The sequence below is a fragment of the Achroia grisella genome, unplaced genomic scaffold (assembly GCF_030625045.1).
Source record: "Achroia grisella isolate CSIRO2021 unplaced genomic scaffold, CSIRO_AGI_Agris_v1 utg782, whole genome shotgun sequence".
In the NCBI taxonomy this organism is placed as follows: Eukaryota; Metazoa; Arthropoda; class Insecta; order Lepidoptera; family Pyralidae; genus Achroia; species Achroia grisella.
In genome coordinates, this window is record NW_026713022.1 from 1,878,310 (window position 1) to 1,904,235 (window position 25,926).

At 32.2% G+C, this 25,926-nt stretch overlaps 2 protein-coding genes and 1 pseudogene across 2 annotated transcripts; 1 reads left to right on the top strand and 2 right to left on the bottom strand.

Moving 5' to 3' along the window:
- The first annotated feature begins 1,237 nt into the window (after nucleotides 1-1,237).
- LOC131851396 (homogentisate 1,2-dioxygenase) lies at nucleotides 1,238-9,237 on the top strand. Its single transcript, XM_059201893.1, has 10 exons — nucleotides 1,238-1,499; nucleotides 2,269-2,441; nucleotides 3,058-3,154; nucleotides 3,439-3,622; nucleotides 4,066-4,186; nucleotides 4,685-4,815; nucleotides 5,178-5,332; nucleotides 7,931-8,057; nucleotides 8,440-8,621; nucleotides 8,909-9,237. Exons 1-10 carry the CDS (start codon nucleotides 1,485-1,487, stop codon nucleotides 9,041-9,043), a joined length of 1,320 nt encoding a protein of 439 aa, XP_059057876.1. The 5' UTR covers nucleotides 1,238-1,484; the 3' UTR covers nucleotides 9,044-9,237.
- A 1,361-nt stretch (nucleotides 9,238-10,598) lies between these two features.
- On the bottom strand, nucleotides 10,599-12,058 carry LOC131851398 (uncharacterized; annotated as a pseudogene).
- Nucleotides 12,059-14,912: 2,854 nt separating this feature from the next.
- LOC131851397 (chromatin assembly factor 1 p55 subunit) lies at nucleotides 14,913-21,886 on the bottom strand. Its single transcript, XM_059201894.1, has 10 exons — nucleotides 21,745-21,886; nucleotides 21,454-21,631; nucleotides 20,609-20,724; nucleotides 19,769-19,973; nucleotides 19,279-19,353; nucleotides 18,038-18,220; nucleotides 16,866-16,983; nucleotides 16,258-16,388; nucleotides 15,744-15,921; nucleotides 14,913-15,214 (listed from the first exon to the last, which is right to left on the bottom strand). The coding sequence occupies exons 1-10, from the start codon at nucleotides 21,764-21,766 to the stop codon at nucleotides 15,122-15,124; spliced, it is 1,299 nt and encodes a 432-aa protein (XP_059057877.1). The 5' UTR covers nucleotides 21,767-21,886; the 3' UTR covers nucleotides 14,913-15,121.
- Between the last annotated feature and the right edge of the window lie 4,040 nt (nucleotides 21,887-25,926).

Here is a 25,926-nt window from a genome sequence, read left to right on the forward strand (position 1 = left end):
ATTACTGCAGGTAAATTACCACTATAGACAATGGTATTGAACCAAATTAGTTTAGTAAGGTGGCGGTTTAGTATCATTAAATAGATTTTAATCGTCATAGCAAGTAGAAGAAATATGGCATATTGATTTTGCATTTTTTTTATTATGAAACCAAGAAGAAAGATATAAGATATATAAAAAGAGACTATTGAAGTCTCTTTTTATAGAAATTGTGACATTATAAACATTTGATATGTATTCTTTAAACATTTCCTTTGTAGTATGTACATGTAACCCTGTACTCTTCAGATCTCAATATCTAAATTGATTAATATAATTGCTTAATATTATTGTTAATATGAAAAGTATGATAATAAATTTTTGCGAACATAATTTAAGTTTAATTCCGCTCCTCATAGAACCTATTTTTCTGTATAGTCTATTATTTAAATTGTTGAATAATGCACGCGGTTACACTAGCGCTACAAACTGGCGAAGCACTAGTGGAGAATGATAGGTAGAGAATGAAGGTCAGCTAAATCATCATGTTAAGTTCGTATGTATGTATTTTTAGGTAGTGAAATGTTATGAAAATATTTGTATTTTACTTCACAATATTGTTTAATTTACCAAAACGGGGAATATAATGAATACCAATTATAAAACCAGTCACCTTATTAACATACCCAATGGAAGAAACAGCTCTAATAGCACGTAATACACCTTTTAATATTCAAAATAGGTAGGTATGACATTTATAGAATTAAATTAAGTATGTGAAATCTATGAATATACACTGTAATGATTGATAATTATAGAAATACCAGTCAATATAAATGTATTGTCACGGTAAGTAGATACTTTTGACATAGACGGGGAGAATAAATTGCCTTGGCTTCTCAAGTCCAAACAAAAATAAAACTATTAAAATTTATATCTGTGATATAAAAATACTAATGTCAGTTAATAAAATATGCAATGTTTCATCAAACTTTGACTTTATTTAAATATTATGTTATATTTAAATACCTACTTTAGGTATATAGCTCTCAACCAAATTATAATGTCATAAAAGACGGTACCTATATTTAATTTCGTTCCACGTATATGTAATAACTTTTATCATATAATTCGAGCTATCGTTCTGTCAAATTTCATTAATAGAGGTTAAGTCTTTTATCATGTATGTAGAAACGCAAGCGAAACGCATAAACACGTTGACGGAATCTGAATAAATTTATAATAAAACCAAAATATTGTTTTTATAATAAACACTTCATCTATGGAATAAACCCATATTATTCCGTCCTGAAACACCAGTAAACAAGCAAGTCGGCCAGATAGATACAATAATAAGTAACATTTTAATCTTTATTTTAATAAACAAACCGGCTCAAACATTTGCATACAAGTTTATAAAGTGAAGTAAACAACTCCGCTGTTTTATAGATATTAGTTCGCTTTCGATATTGATACTTGATTACCGTGTGTTAATAATATTGAAAATGACGGAATTAAAGGTAAGTGTTTTTATTATAATACTAGCTGATACCTGAGACTTCGTAAGCATGTAATTAAACTTTATTTTTCATATTACAATTTAAATACAATTTCTAAAATAAGGTAGTCTAAGTTAGTTAGTGTAAGTCCCATCAGAATCGGTCCAACCGTCGGAGAAAAGCAAGAACTAACAGACAGACAGATAAAATTTTATAAAATTATTTTTCTATGTAAGTAGCTTTTCTGTAAATTTACATGTGAATTTACAGAAAAGCTGTTTATTTGAAATTACAAACAGACTAACTAATATGAACACTAACTATACTTGGTGTATGAACTCTACATACATTATATTACATCTTACAAAGTAAGCTATTTGGCGGTTGTAATATCATGAAACAAGAATAGGTACTTACACGGGTAATTTTATTCAAAATCTGTTTAGATAAAAATATGATTTTTTTATACTACTATGGTGGCAAACAAGCACACGGCCCATCTTATGGTGAATAGTTACCGTAGCTTATGGACGTCTGAAACACCAGGGGTGTCACGTACGCGTTGCCGAATTAAGGATTATTTCGTGATATATATAATCAAATTATACGTATTCCTATAGGCTTGGCCTAGTTTAGTTACTAGTAGTAGTAGGTAGTAGGTTTTAGATTATCTAAAATGGATGCTGCGTATTTAATAAGAATTAAATACCCAGTTTAAAAGAATGGCTGTAAATATGATGTCAATAAAAATTATTATTATTATTATTAATTTCATTATGTATTTTGGCAGTACCTCAGTGGCTTTGGCTCTGAGTTTTCTTCAGAAGATCCACGAAGGCCCAATGCTCTTCCAGTTGGGCAGAACAACCCGCAAATATGCCCGTATGGATTGTACGCTGAACAACTGTCGGGTACCGCGTTTACAGCACCCAGACACGATAATAAAAGATCGTGGTTGTACCGGTCAGTTGTGATAATATTATTTATTAGTTAATAATAGTACTATAAGTTTACGTCTGTTATCCTAGATGGAGTCAAACGCGTCAACTGTCTGGGCTATACTGAACACAACAATATGACATGACCATATTTCGCTGGATGTACTTGAATTCAACGCCTGCTTAATCTCAGAATATTTTCTTATCAGTGTTTCCTTCACCGAAGAGTCAGTCAGACATAGGTACTTGTATAAATAGAAACAAAGATGTTTTTGTGTTGGCCAGATTTGAACTCACGACATTTGGGGTCGAATTCTGGAAGGCTTAAATAATCCTAAATCTGGACATCACTTCTTTGAAAGAAAGAAGAAAGAAAATAGATTATAGTACATAACAATTATAAAAATAATTTTTAAATTTTAAATTAAATATGGGCTGTTTAAAGTCATACGTGTATACCTATATATTGACTGCCTCGGAAATTATTAGAATAGGTGCATACTTAATTATATAACATTTCAATTTTAAATGATATATTTTTTCAATTAATCTGCCATAGTCTACTACGTAGGTCATACGTAGTTCATATAGGTAGTACCTATTACTATATTGTACTATGATAACTTTTTGTTTTATTTTAGGATACGTCCTTCCGTAATTCATAAACCTTTCAAAAGGCATGCCGTCGCGAAGTACCTCACTCACAATTGGGATGAACAAGAACCAGATCCAAATCAGGTAGTAACATATTATGTAATTAATGTCGATAACTTTATCAAAAACCTCGTGGTCTAGTGGTTAAGCACACCGCCTTACATTCGATGTTTGATTCTCTGGTTCGATTCCTCTCACGGTACAAATATTTGTATTAATTTGTATGATTATTTCTATTTTCTGGATGTTTCATGTGTGTATTATCAGTTGTCTAGTATCCATAATACAACACTTAGCTTGGGAGTAGATAGCTCTGTGTGAATTGCCCTAATATATATACATATTATTATGTATTTAATATTTTCTAGTCTCGTTGGCTGCCATTCGATCTTCCGCCAGCGGCGTCTCATGTGGACTTTGTAACTGGTCTTCATACAGTATGCGGGGCTGGCGACGCGCGTTCGCGTCATGGCATCGCTATACACGTGTATTTATGTAACAGTTCCATGGAAAAAAGTGCTTTCTACAGCAGCGATGGAGATTTACTTATTGGTCAGTTTCTTAATCAGTTTATATAATTGGAATGGCAAACACGATGACGGCCTACCTAATAGTAAGTTTTATAGCTTTACTTACCTAACAAAAAGCTTTAAAACCTACTATGGTTTTAGGCCTTTATAGCTTCACCGAACGATAGGAGCCGAGTGCAGATGGCACTTCAAACCCGCAGAAGGACTTGTGGAGCAGCTGAAGGCCAACTACTGCCTGAGGGATACAATTTTAGTCTGAGGGCATCCTTAGGTGTTCGAACCTCGACTCAGGCCGTCCGTAATTTTGATCCCCATTTTAATTGACCGGGGAATCGATGGGAGGTGTAATAATTAAGTGATAGTCATCGTCTATATACATAAACAGCATCACAGGCATCGTCATGTCAATTAGATTTAGTCAATATATACAATTATTTATAATTAAATAGTTATGGATTATTTTAGTGCCTCAGAAGGGTAAGCTGAGGATAACTACCGAGTTTGGCATAATGGAGGTGATTCCTAATGAGATAGCCGTCATACAACTCGGTATGAGATTCTCTGTTGCAGTGGAAGGTCCTACCAGGTAAATGATTTTGTTGATAGTACACATTTAACACAATTTTTTACGAACGATAATTTATCTATTAACGCTGTCATGGTACCAGTGAAGGATAATAGGATACAGGTTAGTGAGCCCATCAAGGAATTAGGTAACCACGATGGTTTCGTGGATAAACAGGGGAGCCGTGTGTATCGACCTGACGTGGTACCTTTCATGTTTTTATTGTTGCGTGGGTCTTTAACATAAACCAACACCGACTTATTTTAATTATATTGTATTACTCCAGGAGACTACAAAATGTAGTAACATTTTGTGTGACTGAACACAGTGACCACAGAGAGAGCGTAACCCAAAACCATAGAGAATATTTATTTAGTATAAAATATACAACAGTAGGTACCTTCAGTAGACTGCATTCCTCATTACTAACAATTCTTAATTTTCCTCCTCCAGTTACATTTGGTTATTCTATTATTGACGATTATACATGAGACATTAAGGATCTGTTTTATGTCTTAGGGGATACATTCTAGAAGTATTCGATGGACATTTCAAGTTACCAGATCTTGGACCTATTGGAGCCAACGGCTTGGCAAATCCAAGGGACTTCTTAACACCGGTGGCATGTTATCATGATGAAGAGATACCTGGTAAAGTAAACGTTAATTTTCCATTTTAATATCATGTCTTACACACCTTTAACCTTTACATATAGTTTGTAAAGGTTAAAGGTGTGTAAGGCATGACCATTCCTTTTTCATTATTTATTAATATATAATAAGTAATGAAAAAGGAATGGTTTCACTCGTGGTAGACGAGCCTTCTTCTTTCCCCTTCCGACACTTACGATTCATTCTGATTTTTTTTCTGCTTGGTTCCTAAAGGTCGTAACTTGATATAGCATTTCTAAAAAATTGCGACCTTGCGCGAAAATTATTTCCATTTGGTCGCAATTTAAAGCAGCAAATATTCTTTATTTGTAATATTACCTCATTATTTCATTACCTTTCAGGGTTTAAATTAATAAACAAGTACCAAGGCGCCATATTCGTGGCTGAACAAAACCACTCCCCATTCGACGTGGTTGCGTGGCACGGAAACTACGTGCCCTATAAATATGATTTGGCCAGATTTATGGTCATCAACGCTGTTACCTTTGACCATTGTGTGAGTAAATTAGTACAAGAACGATAATCGTAATTTGGGACTTCAAAGAAACGTGATCTTATCTATGTAGCACATGCTGTATTTAGTTACCTTATAAGTAGTTATTTCTCGTGTAGGTCATAGAAATACTGTATTACTTTTATTAGGCACTGTAAGTCAATGAACTTTTCTTAAAAGAAGAAGTTATTGAATTATCGTTAACATTCATCTGAGTTCATAAGGATGATTACCAGAAACTATACATTGTTATTTTTGTACAATCTTAAATAAACTACCTAGATAGGTATATTTAAAAAAAAAACTGTCCCTGATTTCTAATTATCTAACGTTTTGAATTGTAACAACAATTCATAATCGTTTTGAATCACAAATAATATAGGTATCTTTTATTATTCAAAAAATATATTATTAAAGAATTCTACTGCGTATTCATTATAATAATTCTACTGCGTACTCGTCACAGTGTCTTCACCTTTAAGGGGGTCTTCCTATGTGATGGGTTGAAAAAATCGATTTTTGTTTTTTTCATAAATTGCTCCCTTAACATGTCTAGAATACGGTAGTAAAGCGATTTTAGAAAATTCGAAGTCGTTTTAAAGATACAGCAGGTAAAAGAAAGAGCGGTTCGGAGCGGTGAGTTGGCAGTTAGAGACCGGGCCTATTGTGTACCGTCGGCTTTATACCTGGCCTCCCTTTTATTAATATATTTGTTTATACAAGTTTAGACACGTTTCTACAGACTTAAACAGAAATTTCTATTGTTATAATATTTTACCGAAGTTATTTTAGTCTTGGTTGAACTTCGAAGAGAGCAACAGCTACAAATTATTTTTTTTCATAATGAGTGGACGGAAAGGAAGTACGAGTGGATTGGTTCTTCTGATGAAAACCCTCAGCATCAATTTTGTCCAGAAGGCAAAGACAGTTGGTGTAAATGGCGTAAGGCTGAAGCTAATAATGAACTGGACCAATTTCATCACGATAAACCACCTCTAATTCCGCAAGTCCAAGAAGCTATCAAACCGGTTTTCGAAGATTTATCGAAAGACGAATTATTAATTCGTTGTTTAGGAGCAGAGACACAAAACAATAACGAATCTTTGAATTCTTTGATTTGGACTTTCGCTCCTAAACATCTTCATTCTGGTCCCAAAGTTGTTGAAATTGCTAGCTACTTAGCAGTTATTATCTTTAATGAAGGTTTTCAAGGTATTTTAAAAGTTATGTCGATTATGGGATGCCCTGTTGGTCGTGAAGCCCAAGCGTATGTTGAGAAACGGGATGAAAAGCGAATCTTACGCTCTGAGCGGCGCGTAAGTGATGTCGTTAAACAAGCCAGGATTGACTCAAGAGCTGAACAATCTGCTTTAAAAGAGTTTCACGAGGAAGAGGAAGGAATACTCTATGGACCAGGCATCGCCGATTGAGAGTAAGTTGATATTTTAATAGTTTTTAACGGACTTGAAACTTTAAACGCGTTTTTCTCAAAACTGTGTTTTTCAAACTTTCCTCCATTGTATCTCAGAAACGGCTGGACCGAATTACTTGAAATTTACAGGGCACACTCAATATATGTAAACGCATGGAATGAACTATTATCAATCGAAAATTTTCAAAACTTCGATTTTTTTATAGCAAAATACTTTTATATTCATTTATCTATTTATTTATCAACTATCACCTTACAATTACAATTTTATAACATTACACTTCTTCATGTAACAAAAAAAAAAAACGCCTAATTTGCAACTTTTATTTCAAATGTCTATCAAAAATCCAATTTTTATTTATATTCATTTGATTATAGGTCATTCCGTGCTTTTAAGCCTACAAATTAAAACGCCGATAATTTTTTTTTTTTTTCAGATAAGTGATCAGCCGGAATCGTGGAGGAAGTGGGAGCTCTTTTTTTCGAGGCGGGGGTGTTCAGAGCGCTGTAACTCTAGTTTGACTGAATATTTTTAGCTGAAATTTTATATTTATACTGTCCAAATATGTGTTAATAAATGATAAAAAACTTGAAGCTCTAAATATTTACTGCTCGTAGAACAAAAATCCTAAAATATCCCTAAAAAACAGGCCGTCACATAGGAAGACCCCCTTAAAAATAATATTTAGCGTTCAAGATTTACATAAAATTTTGACAGTCATGAAAAAATTTACTTATACCTAACTTACGCCTGTCGGCATTTCGTATATTCTCACGCAATTCGCCCAATTAGCTAATTGGGTAGGTAGAGAGGGCAAAGTCGTTTCAATTTTTTTTATTAGAAAAACAACCATTAGAAGCAACACCGTCTCTTTAATAAATTTAAATTAATAAACAGATATACACTAATAAGTACATACATAGTTTCTTACTAAAGGTTTAGCTCAGCTTGCTTTACTTCCGATGGCCGCGGGTTCGATTTCTCGCAAGTTACAAACATTTATATTTGATTTATATTCATGAGTATGATTATTTATCTCGATCAAGTATATTCTGTATATATTAATAAAAATATATATTTAAGTATCAAAATCCCCTAGTGTCCATAATGCAAGCTCTTCTTGTGATAGCGCTACGTGAATTGTCCAGAATTATTATTATTATTTCAGGATCCGTCAATATTCACTGTGCTCACGTGTCCATCTACGAAGGCAGGCGTTGCCATAGCAGACTTCGTTATATTTCCGCCGCGGTGGTCCGTCCAGGAACACACCTTTAGGCCACCCTACTATCACAGTAAGACTCTACATCATATTCATTGTCTCACACTTTGTCGTAGGAATACAGGGAACACCTTGTCGTAGGAATGTAGTTTGTATGTTTCATCACCTAACTTCTACTAATAGCTGGATTAATTTTGATGAAATATTTTATGTATATTTCAACGAGCTCTTAGCTAGTTTGAAAACACAATTGACCAGGTATCTGGCACTGCTATGGATATAGATATCAATAAATTTTATTTCCTGAATAATTTATATCATTAAAACATAATTTGGAACGTTTACGGTTTAAAAATAGTAGGTAGAACTATTTATCTATACGCGCATATTAAGTTACATGGAAAGTCGCTGTTAAAATACTTAAAACAAAGGATTATTTCTGATGTCCGCTTTAGGAAACTGTATGAGCGAGTTTATGGGCCTGATACTGGGTTCTTACGAGGCAAAAGAGGGCGGATTCCTGCCCGGTGGGGCATCTCTCCACTCTTTGATGACACCACATGGTCCTGATGATAAATGCTTCAACGGCGCTTCTTACGGAGAACTGAAGCCACAGAAAATTGCTGTCGGCACTCAGGTTATATTTTACATCATCTATGAATTTTAAAACAGTCTTATATCCACGTTAAAATTATAAATGTGTCTTTGTATTACACTTCCGCTAAATGACTGCACGGATAGCAATGTTTGACGTGAAGGTAGATGGTATTACGAGGACGGTTACAAACTAAACTATCTTTTATCTTTAAAAAACAGATATTCTATTGCGATATTATCTTGAGAGGAGAAAAAACAATTACTTGCTTCCCTGGTTCAGAAGTTATAGGTACACGCCCGTGCCCATACTTTAATGTTCTGTTACAGGCCTTTATGTTCGAATCCTCTCTGAGCCTTGCCATCACAAAATGGGGCGCTGAGACCTGTCAGAAACTGGATGCGAAATATTACGAGTGCTGGCAGACACTACCGAAGTTATTTTCTGATAAAATTAATGTATAATTTTTACATGATATATGTATTTTTACTTGGATATAAATAAGCAATACCATCGTCCAATCTAGGTACACAAGTAACGTACGAGTACATATATGATTTATTGTTAATATCCAAGGAAAGCTGTGTAGTTTGTGAATAAATGTAATCTATGAAAATGAAGTATAACCTTCATACCTAAATAATATCTTAGCAACATTGAGTCTCAATTTTAAACGTTCTTCAACTCCGATAGTTGTTGAAGAACGTTTAAAATTAAAACATTATTTGACTTATATTTTGTAATCGAGAATTTATATTTAGTAGGTATACACTGACCAAGTACCTAATCATTACAATTAGTAGGTTCTATTTTATGTTTTGTAATCTGTGGAACAGAAAAGAGAGAAAAAGGAACCTTTTTGGTGTAGCTTTTATATTGATTTTAGTATGATATTTTTTGCAATCGCGTCATTCAATCCTAAAAGTATAGTAAGCTCATTGATCATAATCCATCAAAAGTATATTGGATGATACAGCGATTGTAGCCTTAGAAATCACCGTCATTCCTAAGGCTACAATCGCTGTATCACATAGCGCGCCAAACCGATTTTATTACAATTTGGGCTGATATAGGTATTGTGTTTATGTATGAAATATTAATGATAATAATATAAATAATATTCCATCACGACTACCCCACATAGGGCAGTCAGACTCAGTCAGAGGCATTGTCAATTGTCGATTTCATGGTGAAAGAAACAGACGGCCACATTTCGGGCATACTTATATTGTTACCGATGTTTCTATCACCGAAGAGGCAGTCAGAAATATAAGTCGTTACACGATTTTGGTGTCATCCAGCTTCGAATATCAGAATAATCTACAGTCATTAACGTTAAGATAATCATTCTGTTATAATATACATATGTTTATGAAATAAATGTCTTACATTTTTAATATTTATTTATTTTTAGAAGACAAATTTCCTACACTTATTTACCTTTAATACTACGTTTGTATATAAAAGATACAATCAGCTTTATGTATATCGTATTGTAAGAAGAGGCAATAAATACCTAAAGCAATAACTAAAGAATATTACGTAAGTATTCAGAAATAAACAGCACTAGAATAATCACTGCTTCTTGCAGAGTATATAAAATATGTACGTACTCTTAATCAGACAAAAGTTGTCAATAGTTTCACAAATCTTATAATTTAAAAAAAAACACAAAAAGTACCAATTCTTTTCTTTTCTAACAATTTCAAGACAATTTAAAATATATGTATATAAGTATAATATTATTCCTTATTTTATATAAGGACATAAATTGCAATCATGCTGCAAGATATAGACGATTTTTATGAAACCGTCTATATCCTATATACACAGCTATACTACTGTTTGGCAAAATGTCAAGTCTGTTATTGATTAAGTCCCATGGGATGTTTATGTTTACTTACGGCGACACGAAGTCGGGACGCTAATAGCGTCTGAGCAGTGTTATATACGCGCCTGAATAACACGTCTCTACCTACATAATACTAAAAATGTAATATAATAAAAATGTAGTCTATATATGGATGATATGAGATGAGAAAAACCATTACTGCGACTAATTATCAAACGTAACAGAATCGAAAACAATGAGTGTTAAAATTTTGGTCTGTTCATTTGTTTGTTTGTGCGTACTAATCGCTAATTTCGTTGCGATTTTTCCTTTGTAAAGTGGTAAACTTCACTATAATTTAGTGCTATTTTCATTCCTATAGGTTTTCAAACAAAAAAGTATTTCAGAATACCATGGGTACGAAGTCGCGGGCTCAGCTTGTATATTCCAAGTACCTACATAATACACATGTGCATCGATTTTTTTATGTTATTGAATTGGCAAACTAGCTGACGTTCATACTAATGGTAAGTGGTAACCGTCGCTTATGTACATGATCAGTAACTGACCTATCACCTTATTACGTGACGTCCGTGAATTTCTTATATAGATAATAACATATTACATAAAAATAATACGAAAATTATAGTAAGACATCTAGGGAGGCTTCTACTTGAACTATTGCGACGTAAAGAACTCGTGGCATAGACCTGTAACACTCCACAGTCAACAGACTTTTTTAAAACTGAAGAATCTCTTGAAATGCGCATAAGAAAACATTTCATGTCAGGTGTAACTGCTAACGACGGTCCTTTGACTGCCAGAGCGTCGACCACTGTTGAGTTGGTAACAGTGACTGAACTGGTCACTGTCCCATTTGCAGTAGAGTTCGTTTGGGTTACATTCACGACGCTCGTCACCACCATATCCTTAGAAGACTGATCCTGTGTGGTGGAGTGCGCTTCCCAAATAAAACTGGACATAAGTTTACAATCAATGCGTGTTTCTTCGTAGTCCCCGTTATTTTTACTCACACCTAATTTGCATATTTCTCCTGGGTTACTCCTATACTCATCATAATGTCCGTGGTGGTGATGATTGGCTGACATTTTTCCGAGATTATATAGAGCTAGGCCTGTTAATAATGTATCGAATCTGCTCCCGGAGTTTCTGTACTCGTATACATAGACCGGCGGGTGGCCTTGATATACGGGGAGACTGTGAGAGCCGTAAGTGATCTGCTGCGGCGGATTGTAATGGTAATGATGATGGATCTCAGTCTTAGTTTGATGCCCATTTGAGCCGCGCTGGTTTTTTTGTGAGTGATACTGGTTTTGTGTGTGCTGTATGTTTTGTTGTTGGTTATGCTGCCCATGACCTGAGAGACCTGTCGATGCAGGGTAGGAGTGATCACCCCCAGTATATTTGGTACCCGTGCCGGCCCCCGAGTAGCCGGTAGACTGAGGGTAGCTATGAGAACCGTGTGAACCGCGTCCAGAATATCTGCCGCCACCTGATTTTCTTGCACAAGTCGTTGATATTAAAATTAAGAGAATGAACGTCAGGGGTGACATTGTTTCGCGCCGATTTCAACGTTTGACTGGAGTTTTCGTAATAAAGCGGTCAGTATAACTGCTGGTGACGTCATGGGGTGTGGCGATGAACGTGAAAACAGCCCTACATTCCTGATATCCCTTCGATGTACGCATGCGTATACACCCGTGGTCACATGGCAAGTTGATATTAATCTACGACTCGATATACATCTAATCTTATTAAGTCCATGCTTTCGTAAACACAAACGTACTAACTACACTAACTGAATGAACTATAAAAAAAAATAGGTGAGTAAAAATTTAACAAATTGATTTTGTATTTCCTATTTATTTACTTGATACTATTTATTTAAGCCTCGAGTGTAATATAAGAAAAACTACTCAACGGATTTTGATGAAATTTTACAGTAATATAGCTTATGCATCGGAATAACATATAGACTATATTTTTTATTGAAATTTAACACGGGTGAAACCGCTGTAGCTAGTATACCATACATTCAGAACTTACAGCTTAAAAAGTTGTTATTTTTCATAATTGCCATATACACAGGAAAAGGTTTCTAGAACATACAGCCAGTTCTTGAATTGCCAGCATTACGTTTAGTAAATTGACATTAGACAACTATAATCTTAGCCTTTATGTATCATGAAAAAAAAAATAGCTTTTTACAAACAGGTTCCTCAGTAGTGTAGTGTGTAATGTGTGCTGAAATTTTGGTCCACTTTCTGCTTTATGAATAGTCACACAGAATTTGTAGCACGAACTACATAGGAATAGCATTCAGTGCAATTTTTGCACAACTCTTCAATTCGGCAGAAAATAAATGCCAAAACCTTTTTTTGAGTTAAGAATAATTATTCTTAACCGAACGAATACGAACATTTTGTGAGCTTCCGTGGTCATAAATATGCGTAATTTCTACTTCGGTTTCAATACCTATTTAAATTAAATTTGGTGCATATTAAAATACCAAGGATAGGATTTTTGTATTTTATTTTTTATTACAAATATCGGGCAATCTATATTCGGAATATATTAATACAGCAATCGGAATTGTAGACGTTCATAATGCGTTACAGATCCGTGAGAGTCGAGTATATGGAAGTAGGTTAAGAAATTTGTGGCAATCATAAAAAAGCAATATAATTATTACGATAACTTTAATCATAATATTATTAGAATAGCTTAAAATTACTTTCATTACTGCTCCAACACTATTATTACCCTCAGTCGTTACGCGGTTACGCGACCGAATTATACGCTACTTTCACAAAATTGGACCTATTGTGTGACCCACCTTAATACATGACAAATAAAAGATAGAAAAATAATATCTCTCAGCCGTTACTTGTTAATAATAAATACAATGAAAAAAAATGTCCAGTGTTTCTAAAACTATATGTAACTATTATTCACATTATTATCCACCGTTAAAAATGACAACATAAGATCATTTTAACAATACTGACAGCAGAAATAGCAATATGAAATTTTTGTTGTATGAGATTCCATTTAATAAATAACTGTTGTTTACGCGTGTTATCAAATATCTGTTGGCAACATTAATTACAACCCACTTATAAAGTATCCATTATCTACAATAGTAAAGGTTTATCCAAATAGTTTGACCATACTATTAGTTCTAGATCGATCCAAACTGACGCTAATGACTTTACAGATTAATCCGATTTTGACGACTTGCGCTAGATGTAATATTTTAAAAAGCAGTACGGAGGAGTCAGCTCTCTTTGTAACCTCCGATGTTATAGAAATAATAGTAGCTAGAATATAGCTACATGGATAAACCTAAACGTAATCCAAAATGGACTTTATTTCGTTGCAATAAGATCAGACAGCATATAAAAATCACCAACATTTATATCAAATTCAATTTTATAATAACATACATCAATAACAGTACATATTTTATACCGATGGGTTCTTATCAGATGAAACTAATAATGTGGGCCGTGATGATATTTATTAATTGTGTAATTGATATTTAATGGTTTTATATATTACAATAAAAATGACAGTGGCTATTAATAACAATAGTTTTGCATTTTTGTAATGAGAGAGATGAGAGACCACAACTGTGTAGTGAAATCAAACGCTGCAGCAATATGTTGAACAGTTCATTGAACACTATGACGGACATATTCACATTAACGCTTTAACATTTTATTGACTGTTCTATTTATTTTGGGATATTATATTACCTATTCTATTTAAAGTTGTAGCGTATTGTATTTAAGTATCTTGTTTTGATGTGGGTGCATGTATTCTTTGAATAAACTTAATTCTTATTACATTTCTTGAAATATGAGAGTTATAAAAACAGATGCAACATCAAATTAACATTCACTTATTAACTAAACACCAAAGTTCCCATCACTGACACTTTACTGATCACACATACAAACCAAATAGTTGACAATTTATAATTATGTAGACAGTGTTTACAATTGCATTAAAGATATCAATATTCTTTGTATTGTATCAAGTTTAATACGAACCTTATATGAACATACACAAAATATACATAATATATAGTGTACATAATTTGCAGTGTCATTAAAAAAATAGAGAATACACTATAAAATCCTGTTCATATATGTTAATTGTAGTAAACCATAAAGTCTACATACAAAGTATCACTCTCATTGCGACAATGTACATACTAATTTACCGACATAGAAAAAAAATAGAAGAATTTCGAATTAATATTATTTATGTATTACAAAATAAATGCAACCATTATAAACACAACAAGTACCGACAAAATCGACTTCTACACTAATAAACTAACTCTATATATAATAAAAATCAATAATTAAAGATATTTTTCACACTCAAAATATCTTGACATTTTGTTTCTGAGGGAATGTACGATATACATTCCAAAAACACTTATACATTTTAGTTGCTGACTATTGGATACAAAAATAAAGAGTAAGTAAGCGTAACAATACCGGTCATAGACTTAATGGCTTACAAATAAAAATATTAACATTAATTGTAAAACACTAATCTTCATAACTGTTTAAAAGTTTTGTTTCAAAATTTCCGTATCAGTATCTGTGAACAGTAAGGTTTTTCAAGTGGTGTCCATGGGCGCAACATCAGCCACGGGGGAGCGGACGGGCGACAGCTAGCCGTGGTTGACGTTGACGCCCGACTCTAGCTCCGACGCGGGAGTCTCTGGCTCCTCGTCGTTGTATATGTTCTCTGCCATTTGCCACACCTGTATCAAGTAACATTTTAAAAATAATACAGTTATACAAATTAAAACTAATGTTATCTTATTATAAGTTTTCTCTTCTCTTCAAGGTGTCTTATGAAGTTACTAAATTCCCGATTAGCACAGTTGGATTTAAGGATCAATATTAGAAAAGCATTGATTGACATCTCTGATATGATATCAGAAATCGCTATTTCCCCTTGGCCTATCTGTATTTCATATAATTGCGCGTTTCAAATGAGCCTCTTTTTGTTATCTTTGTTTAGGGAAGTCACAATTTTCGGCTCTTGTTGTTCAATTTTCAGACTTCGAAATTTTTCAAGAATTTATCAATCATTCCTAATCATATCAAACTAATATAAACAAAGCTATTTTATTTATATGAAAATTTATCTAAGAATATAATAGAAAATTTTTACCTGTAATATTGTGAATTATATGTGATACATTAAATATGCTCCCAATTGATGACAAATTACAATCAATCAATAGGCGATTCTGCTATCACACTCGAAATATATAATTAACTTACCTGCATAATATTATCTTCAGAGACAGAGCAAATAACCCACGGCTCATTAGGGTTCCACGAAAAGTCCGAAATTTTGGCGGTGTGACCTCCGTGAATGAACAGTAACTCTGGAGGACCGTCTTCAGCATCTTCTGCAGTTTGTTCTTCACCAATTTTGGACAAATCCCACACATGAAGTCTAGAATAATACATTATATTAGATAGTATAATAATATTATTGGTTTTTACCAATCAATCGATTCTGTAAATTCAGAATAAACAAATAACGTAAAAACAAATACATTACTGGATTTTATTTCAAGGTTATTTTAGTAAGCAGCGACTAGATGAACAAATTATGGTAATAAATCAGTCATACGGTAGGAAAATTCAAACTAAAATGTCAAGCTACCCTGGTTAGTATGTTAATAACAGACTAATGTCCTTTTATAGAGATGCTACAGTCAGATAAAAACAAAAGAAAGAATAAGTTTCATATCTTATAGGTGCAAAAATATAGTGTGATATAATTTACCTCCTGTCTGTGCCACTGCTAGCCAAGATAGTTTCATTGTGCGGCGACCACTGCACTTGGAATATTTCATCTTTGTGCGATTCAAACGAATGTAGTTTGAGTTTCAAGTTTCGCAAGTCCCATAGTGCCACCTATGCGAATAACAGAATTAGTAACAATACATAAACGCATGATCGTATTAGGGAATACTTAAAATATTATTATTTTAATGTTGAAATAGTAAGGTACAGAATAAAGGCTCAAAATATCTTAGTATGTTTAACTAAATTATCAGGAGAATTATTACAGCCATTTTCAGTCAAACCGACGTCAGTTCCACAAAGATTATTTCATAGACAGAATCTATTCTGAATACGTCTGATTTGTGTTACCAGTGTTGTATTTCTGTTTCTGTACTAGAATATTATACGGAAAACAAGTTATGGCTGTGTTGAAACAATATTGTAGAATCTTACTTATTAATTTAAAATTGTTATGTGTATTAAAATAAATACACCAGTAATGCTATTGGTGATATTCTAAATTTTATTATAATTCTTAAACATGATATTAAAAAACATTATATAAATTAAAATTCATTCAAAGATTTCAATTCTGTTGATACTTACAGTTTTGTCAGCACTGCCAGTAGCCAATATGAACTCTGAGTAGGGATTGAAGCTAAGGCAATTCACTTCTGCAGTGTGTGCATCCACAGTGTGTGATGGTTTGGATGTGTTGTTACATCTGCATGTATTTTTGTATTTTGTATATTACATCATAACATAACAGTAAAGTCAATAAAAAATGTTTTTTGAGAAATATTAGTAAATTGTTATGAAAAATCATCAATAATATTTAAATTTTTTCTCCTAATCAGAATAATAAAGTTTTAACACCATTTCGAGTCATAAAACTTTATTACCCTGATTTTTACCCAAAGTGGATAGCTAAATTTTGTGTGCCAATTTATATTTCTGACTGCCTGTCTGGTGATGGAAAACACCCATAACAAACCAAATTAATGAGATAGAAATAGAAATAGAAATAATCTTTATTCAAATAAACTCATTACAAGCACTTTTGAATAGTCATATTTTGATTCTACCACTCATTCGGAATGCAGATTCATCACAAGAAGAACTTGTGCAAGAAACTTGTGTAGAAATGTAATTATTTATATAAAAAACAATATATTTTTTTATATAAATAATTACAGTATAACAAGTAAGAGGCATGCGATAATCAACATAGAAGTCGCTACGCACTCATTATTAATGTAATCAGATAATATTGTCAGTGCTATAGATTTAAAGTTTTTCTATAAAAACATTATTATCGTTAACGAATTCTTCAATTTTTTAAATCTTTTTTCTGACAGATTTATAACAGACTCTGGTATTTTATTGTAAAACCTTACGCAATTGCCATAAAACGAATTACTAACTTTAGCCAAACGACATTTAGGTAAAATCAGTTTGTTATTGTTACGTAGGCTTTTATTAGTGCAATCACTAACTCTTTTGAAACTGTCTATATTCCTTCTGGCATAGATGATATTTTCATAAATGTATTGAGAAGCAACGGTGAGGATATTTGATTCCTTAATAAACAACTGTAGGCTCGCTCCCTGCCACATGTGTTTCAAATATTCTCAGTAAAATGTGAGATATGCTCACATTTTACAAGGAAAAAGTTACAGTTACTAGTAACATATGTTTTTTTATAAATAAATATATTATCAACTACTCCACCCATAACAATATAGAACACTATTTTGTGTAGACCTTTTGGACCATACCTGGTGTCCCATATCATCAGCTTTTGATCATCGGCAACAGAACCAAACAATGATTCATGCAACAGATGCCACGCGACGTCTTCAACGACCGCCGTGTGACCAGTGAACACCGACTTAGCTTCGATTACCCTCCCTTCTTTGGGGGTGGCGTTGATATCCCATAGGCAGATTGTGTGATCATCACTGACAAACAAAACATTGGTTACTTTCAAACTTTCGCATTTTCTACACAATAATTATATATTTGATCAAAATAAATATTACAAGAGATGTTTGTGAAGCTGAGCAGCAGTTATCACGTTATACCCGTGATTCTACTCATGTGCTACCACCAGTTCTGATGACTAAGAATCCATGCTTATTCTGTAATTTATCTCACCCTTCAACAGAAACAATCTACAAACTATGTAGCTTTGTAGTACAAACCAAGCTCCTTATCATCTGAAATAGGTGAGATTGAAGTACCCATGACAAGGATTTTTTAAAATAAACATTCAATAATTTTTATTGTGTACAAGAATGGAAAACAGATAACCTGACGGCTCTTCTGATGGTAAGCGGCAACTTTCGCTTATATACATGAACAAATATATCCCAATTGCATGCTACACATCCATTGCCATTACAGGGAACTAAGATGTCATGCCTTATCAATATCTCACCATTCTATATAAACACAACTTATAAAGCAGAGTGCTTGCCAGCAAAAACAGGTGGGATAGATAATAAGTCAAAGTAAGGACTTTTGATTCTAGGGAATTAATTCATACAATTTACCTATAATCATTTTATAGATAAGAAAATAAACTAAATTCCTGTAGAACACATGTAGGATAATATAACATTAAATTTCCACTAAAATACTTGTTGTAAAAAATATGTTGCCTTTTTTACTTATTTATTTAGGATCATAAAGATTTGCAATTAGAGTACTTATAACTCTATTAAATTAACTATGTACTACCTATATTATTTTAAACCTAACATACATTATTACAGATACTATTTAAGTATTGAAATACAGACCCCTGGGTCTAATATGTTAAAGTAGTTTAATTAAATGCTAACTAATATATTATGTACTTATAATTACTGTACATGTGTTAGATTGAATGAGGAAAAGAGTATATGAGATTACAATAGGAGTTAGACATGTGTATGACATATCCAGCACATCCAAGCTCAAAATGATTCATAAATAATTAATGTTATTGTTTACTAATGTCACTATTCAAATTTACCTGGCTGATAAAAGATAACCATTGAGATTTGGGTTCCATGATAACCCATAGCCTTCTTTCTGATGACCACGCAATCTGCAAATATCAAATACCTAATGAGATCATTTCACAAACATGTAAAATAAGTATCTATCATATTCTTGAAAAAGCAGCACCCAATTAACAGGAATTTTGTATTATTGCAAATGGAAAAGCCATTAAACATTTTTATTTTCCTGATTATATAACTTATTTCATTCATGTGTAGAAGACAAATCTAGTGCGATTGAAACAAAGTAAATTACAACTGCACCATAGCGCGTATATTATATCGGTTGACTAATTATAGAGAAGAGTCTCTTCTCTGTAATTAATCATCCACCAACCGAATTTACTAATAATAAAAATTTAACTGTTGCTAAATTTTAGCACATTTACTTTAACAGATTGCAAATTATCAAAGAAAATAAATAAAAATTTCTACATATACCAATGCGAAACATATTTATACCTTAGGTCTGGATGACATTCACCAGATGGTTCTGGTTTTGATGGATGTTTTGTGTAATCAAATACAAGCACATCCGAGGATGGTGTCTTTGTTGCAATAACACAGGGGTTCTGTGGCATGTACCGCGCCCTGTTCACCTCACCCTCATGGTTGATCTTGATTTCAATATCAATTTTGCCGGATACAGACCCAAAGCCACCAAATTCTGAAAAATGGAAATTAGGAGCTTAATCATGTAATCTTTTGCTATTATATAAAACTCTATTGCTAACAATTTAAAAAAAGGAACAGAGTAATAATATTTTATTTAGAACATCTAATAGTTATTAGATTACATTATATTGGCTTTATTTTCATACAGATTTATTTAAAAGTGCAAAGAATAACTCCAAGCAGTAAAAACAGTACAGATATAGTAAAAAATAACCTGGGTGTATGCTAAATATACACATTTAAGTAGTAATCAACCAATACAAAAGATTTAGTGCTTATTGAAACCCTGTCCGTAATAAACTAACTTTCACATTCCCAATATTAGAGAGAATAATATAAAGCAAAAATAAATATTACTGAAAAATCTGCATTTGGGCATTACAACCTAGACAGAAAGCTGAGTAAAAACCAATCTGTGAACAAATTGGTTTAAACATGTGTATTTTTAAATATTTTTTTGTAAAATGTATAAATGTTTTGTATGTGCCAAATAAATATATTTTTCTTTCTTTCTTTCATATTGGTTGGTAGTAAATTGTCATTTGTAAAATACACAATAAGGTATGCTAAGATGGAGATAGCTTTTTTTTGAAGCTTTTATGAAACATATTTGGAGTGTATACTCACCACCCTTGTCATTGTCATAGTGGCTGGCATCAAACTGAGCATCTTCATTGGGCAGCTGCACGCTGGCAATCAGCAGGTGATTTTGTTCATCTGATGTGTGTGTGCCCAAAATCAATCTATATTGAAATCAATATCTTTAGTTACTATAAAATAAAGTGTTGTTAGATTATATATTTTAAATTACATTACAGATATTAATAAAACTGCATTAAAATCAAAAATAAAAAGTAAGCATTAAACAGTGACTTAAATCACTAAAGGTTTATATGTACATTACATGAATATTATAACATAGAATAAGCTGAGAAATTTAAAAGATCTGTAATTTATTTATGCAAAGACTACTTGATTATAATTTTAAGTGTAAAGAACAAAAAAATATTTACATTTTTTTCTTTGACATTATAATATGTGTGCATTAATAGTTCACACCTTTCAATTAATATATAGTTATTTAATCAGATGATTTAATTATGTTTTTTTTTATTTTGTTGACTATAACTCTATAATACATATTTGGTTCTATATAATTATTTAATATTCAATAAAAGATTCGAAACTATTAAAGTTTTGAATCTTATCACTACTGACAATGTTTATGCAGTCTGTAAATATAATAGTGGCGGCATTAAAATTCTGGACCAATCAATCCCAATTTTAGCAGCATTTTGTGAATCATACAGAATATACTTAAAATATACTCAGACCAATACAAACATCATACTCATGAATACCAATGTTGGCATCGTGCGCGGAATCGAACCGGCGATCATCTGAAGGAAAATTGTGCACGAAATTGCTAGACCACCGAGACCGACATATTAATATATTAATAATGTTCTTACCTGTGTACAGAATAATCTTTACCCTCAGGCCTGGTCACGTCAGGAAGCCACTGAGCGGTCAAGGAAGGCCACTCAAGAGCGTGTGTCATCACCAAGTCATAAAGAAAAGGTGTATTTTTCTTCCATATTTTATATTCTTCGTTTATAACCCTTTCCTCTACGGCATCGTCAAATGTTTCTGTAACCAAAAACAAAGGAATGAAGTACGATAACCAAAAAACAGAAAATGTCTGTAATTTTGATAGCACAAGGAGAGAATAGAAAATAGTAAATTCGACTGAATATAATTACCTCCATCCCCTTTATCACCCATTATAATATATTTTATACGTAAATTACTTTGAACAAACGCTTTAAAGTATGTAATTTCAATAAAAAGAGCCGGGCCATAAAGGCGGCAAACAACGAAACGAAATTTCTTGGCGTTGGTTCTTCTTACCGGGGTTGCCAGAAGCACGGGAGTTGAAATAGCCAGATTCAATTGTTTATTAAAATAATAAATTTTGAAATATAGAATGTTAGTTTTCGTGAAATCGCAAAACGTGGGTTAATTTAAAGAATGGTCACCTTCTAATGTTGTATTACATACCAGTGCGGATCGAATACAAGATTTTAAAAGCATTCGTCGGTGATATTTAGAATCAGTAGGGATCCATTGTTGAAATGGGAGATATTCCGAGTGAAATGACCTAGATAATGGATATTTTTAATAAAATACGAACATGATGTTAAACGTAACTTTTTTAATCTATCAATATATTCTTTTTAACAATGACAGAATTTATTACTCAAATACAATTATGTATATTAACCTCTATGTTCATTCAACATGCCCCCTTAATTGTATTTTAATTTAACATGTATTTAAGAACTAAGTAATTAAGAACACCACTAAACATTTTAAGAAAACTACTTTAAAAAAAATATATTAATATTACTTACTCACTGAACTATAACTACTACAATAAACAAATAAAAAAAAAACTTCTGTCTTAAAATAAAATAAAATTACTTGTATAGTTGCCCCCTTAATTTTGTTTTATAAACTAAGAAATAATATAGGACTTCAAATAAGAAAATTTTACATTTCCAAGAGGCTTCGTCAGAATATCAGCAATTTGATGCTCAGAGGGGCAATATTTTATTTTTAAAAGTCCTTCACTGACTTTTTCGTGTATATAATGATATCTGACATCGATGTGCTTTGATCTTCTGTTCATAATACCGTTGTTAATTAAATGAATTGTACTTTGATTATCTACATAAAGCGTTGCATTAACTTCTTCTTTTACTACCTCACTAATTAAGTTTTTTAGGTACATTAACTCCCGGCAACAATCTGCAGCAGCTATATATTCGGATTCCGATGATGACATGGCAACTATGGGCTGTTGTCTTGATGACCATGTAATAGGACCTCCACATAGAAAGATTATATAGCCTGTTGTGCTCTTTCTTGTATGTGGATCATTAGCATAATCAGCATCACAATAAGCTTCTAAATGTAGATTACTGTTATAAAATTTAATACCTGAATTCGATGTCCCCAGCAGGTACCTTAATATTCGTTTTCCATTAATGACATCTTGCTTTGTTGGTTTTTCCACTCGTCTACTACAAAAATTGACCGCAAATGCTATATCAGGACGAGTTTTATTAGCAACATATAATAGCGACCCTATAAGTTCTCTGTAAGGAAAATACGAATTATTAAAATCAATTTCTTCATCTTCTGTCTCTATTTTGTTTGCTCCGATGCACATTGGTATTGGAGTACTTTTAGCATCTTTCATTTCAAATTTATTTATTATTTTGTTAATGTAATTTTCTTGTGTTAATGTAATATGATTATTTTCATTTTTATTAATTTCTATTCCTAGAAATAAACTAGGTTCTGTATTCAACGTCATTTCAAATTCATTTTCCAGCTCTTTTATTAACTTCCCCATTTCTTTTTTATATTTTCCCATGAGTATTCCATTGTCTACATAAATACCCAATATAAGTGATTCATTTTTAAACAAACATTGATCAGCTTTTATAGGTAACAATCCTTTATTTTTTAAATATGATGTAAATCTTTCGTTCCATTTTAATGGTGCTTGTTTTAAGCCATAGAGTGATTTTTTTAATTTTACATATTTTTCTTCATAACCCTCTGGTAACTTCATGTATATATCTTCCAATAACTCTCCATATAAAAAAGCTGTTTTAATGTCAAATTGCATAATATTGTAATTTTTATATGCAGCAATAGCAAACATTGCTCTTAATGTACTTGTATTTATTACTGGACTGTACGTTTCCGTATAGTCGATTCCTTTATTTTGTTGACAACCTTTTACTACTAATCTAGCCTTATAGCGACCACTTTCCTTAATTGTAAATACCCATTTTGCCGTTAGTATATTTTTATTTTTTACTTCTTCCACATCTATTATATTCCACGTATTATTTTGCTCTAATGATTGCATTTCATCTGCTATAGCTTTTTTCCATTTTAATTTATCATCTCCAGATATTGCTTCTTTGTATGTTAAATATACGAAATCTGGATGTATATTTCGTTTCTTTTCTCTTTTTCCTCTACCTAGTAAAGTATCATCTTCTTCTATAATATTATTATTGTTTGAACAACATGGAGTATTCTGTAAAAAATTTGTTTGTATGTCTTGTGACTGTTCTTTATCTTGTTCATACTTATCATTCATACGTACCATCTCTACCGTATCATTAAAGTTTTTAATTTCTACATTGTCATTTTGGCAATCCGTTAACAAAGGTGTATTATTATGTTTTTCCTTATTTATATTCATATCAAAATCATTGGCTATTTCATTAACATCATTATGAAAAAATTACATCTCTCTCTACATAAATTTTTCTTTTATCTTCCGACCACAATCTATATCCAGTAGGAGCATATCCAACCATTATTAATTTTTTGCTTCTAGGTTCAAGTTTTTTTAAATAACCAAGTTTTTTTACATATGCTGTACTGCCAAAACATTCGACATATTTAAGATTTGGTTTTTTATTTGTCCATTCTTCATATGGTGTAATATCCATTCCAACTGTAGGTAATCTATTAAGTAGGTATGTAGCCACTAAAACGGCCTCACCCCACATTTCATTTTTAAGTCCAGATTGGAATAATAAAGTACGAGCCTTTTCCATAATGCTTCGATTTAACCTTTCAGCTTTTCCATTTAACTGAGGTGTATGGTGAATAGTGTAATCTAGTTTTATCCCTCTTCTCTGACACCAGATTTTAAGATCATTATTGGTGTATCACCACCATTATCACATCTTATAGTACTGACTTTATTCTCTGTTTCACGTTCAACTTCGTTAATATAATCTTTCAGGAGTTGTGACACTTCATACTTATTTCTCATTAAATAGGTTTTTACGAAATGTGTAAAATCATCAAGTATAGTCATAAAATATTTCTTACCATCCCAAGTTTCATCTTCGATACTACACACATCAGTATGAATAATTTCTAACTTTCTAGTAGCTTTATTTCTAGAATAAAATGGTTTTCGAGTTGTTTCGCCATAATACAAATTTCACATTTAAAGTTGGTTAATAATTTTTCATCTATGTTTATACCAGTTGCCAATTTAGATAATTTTAACAAAGATTCATTTGACGGATGTCCCATTTTAAAATGCCACATACTTGTGTTGTCTTTCTTTGTTGTATATAGTGACATATCTTTTCTGTCAATAAATGTTTCTAAATTTATGACATATAATCCTTCTGCTGTTCTTTTACCGTGTAGGATTGTTTCAGAATCTTTAGTAATAATTACAGACTGATCTGAGAAATTCACTTCACCGCCATTATTTGTTATATTGTTTACAGATAGAAGATTTTGAGTTAAACTGGGTACGAACAAAACTTTTTGCAGTATTATATCTCGACCAATTATTATACCTTGACCCTGTGCCATCATAGTTTCATCATGTTTAGCAACACTGATCTCAGATTGAATTTCTTGAAAATCATGTAGTGTATCTCGGTTGTTTATCATGTGAATTGAACAACCCGAATCCACTATAAATTGTATGCTTTTCTGGTCATTTGACATTTCTTTAGATAGAAAGGTAACGTGTTTGTTATCCTTTTGATATTTATTTACAAATTGTTTTTTATCTGTACTATAGTTGTTCTTCTTTTGAATGTGGTATTTCCGAAATAGCAATTAGCTTCTATGTGATTTGTCTTTTTACAAATAGAACATGGTTTTGTTCTACATTGCTTCGCATTATGACCCATGCGATTACAATTTAGACATTTTACAACTTTCTGCGTCTTAAAAGCAGTAGCAGTTGTATTCATATATTCAGTTTTATTCAGCCTATTTTCTTCCGTTAAAAGTCGACTTTTTAGGTTTTTAAGGGTCTTTTCATCTGTTTGTGTTGATTCCCATGCAGTAATAAAATATGAATAGTTGTCTGGTAATGA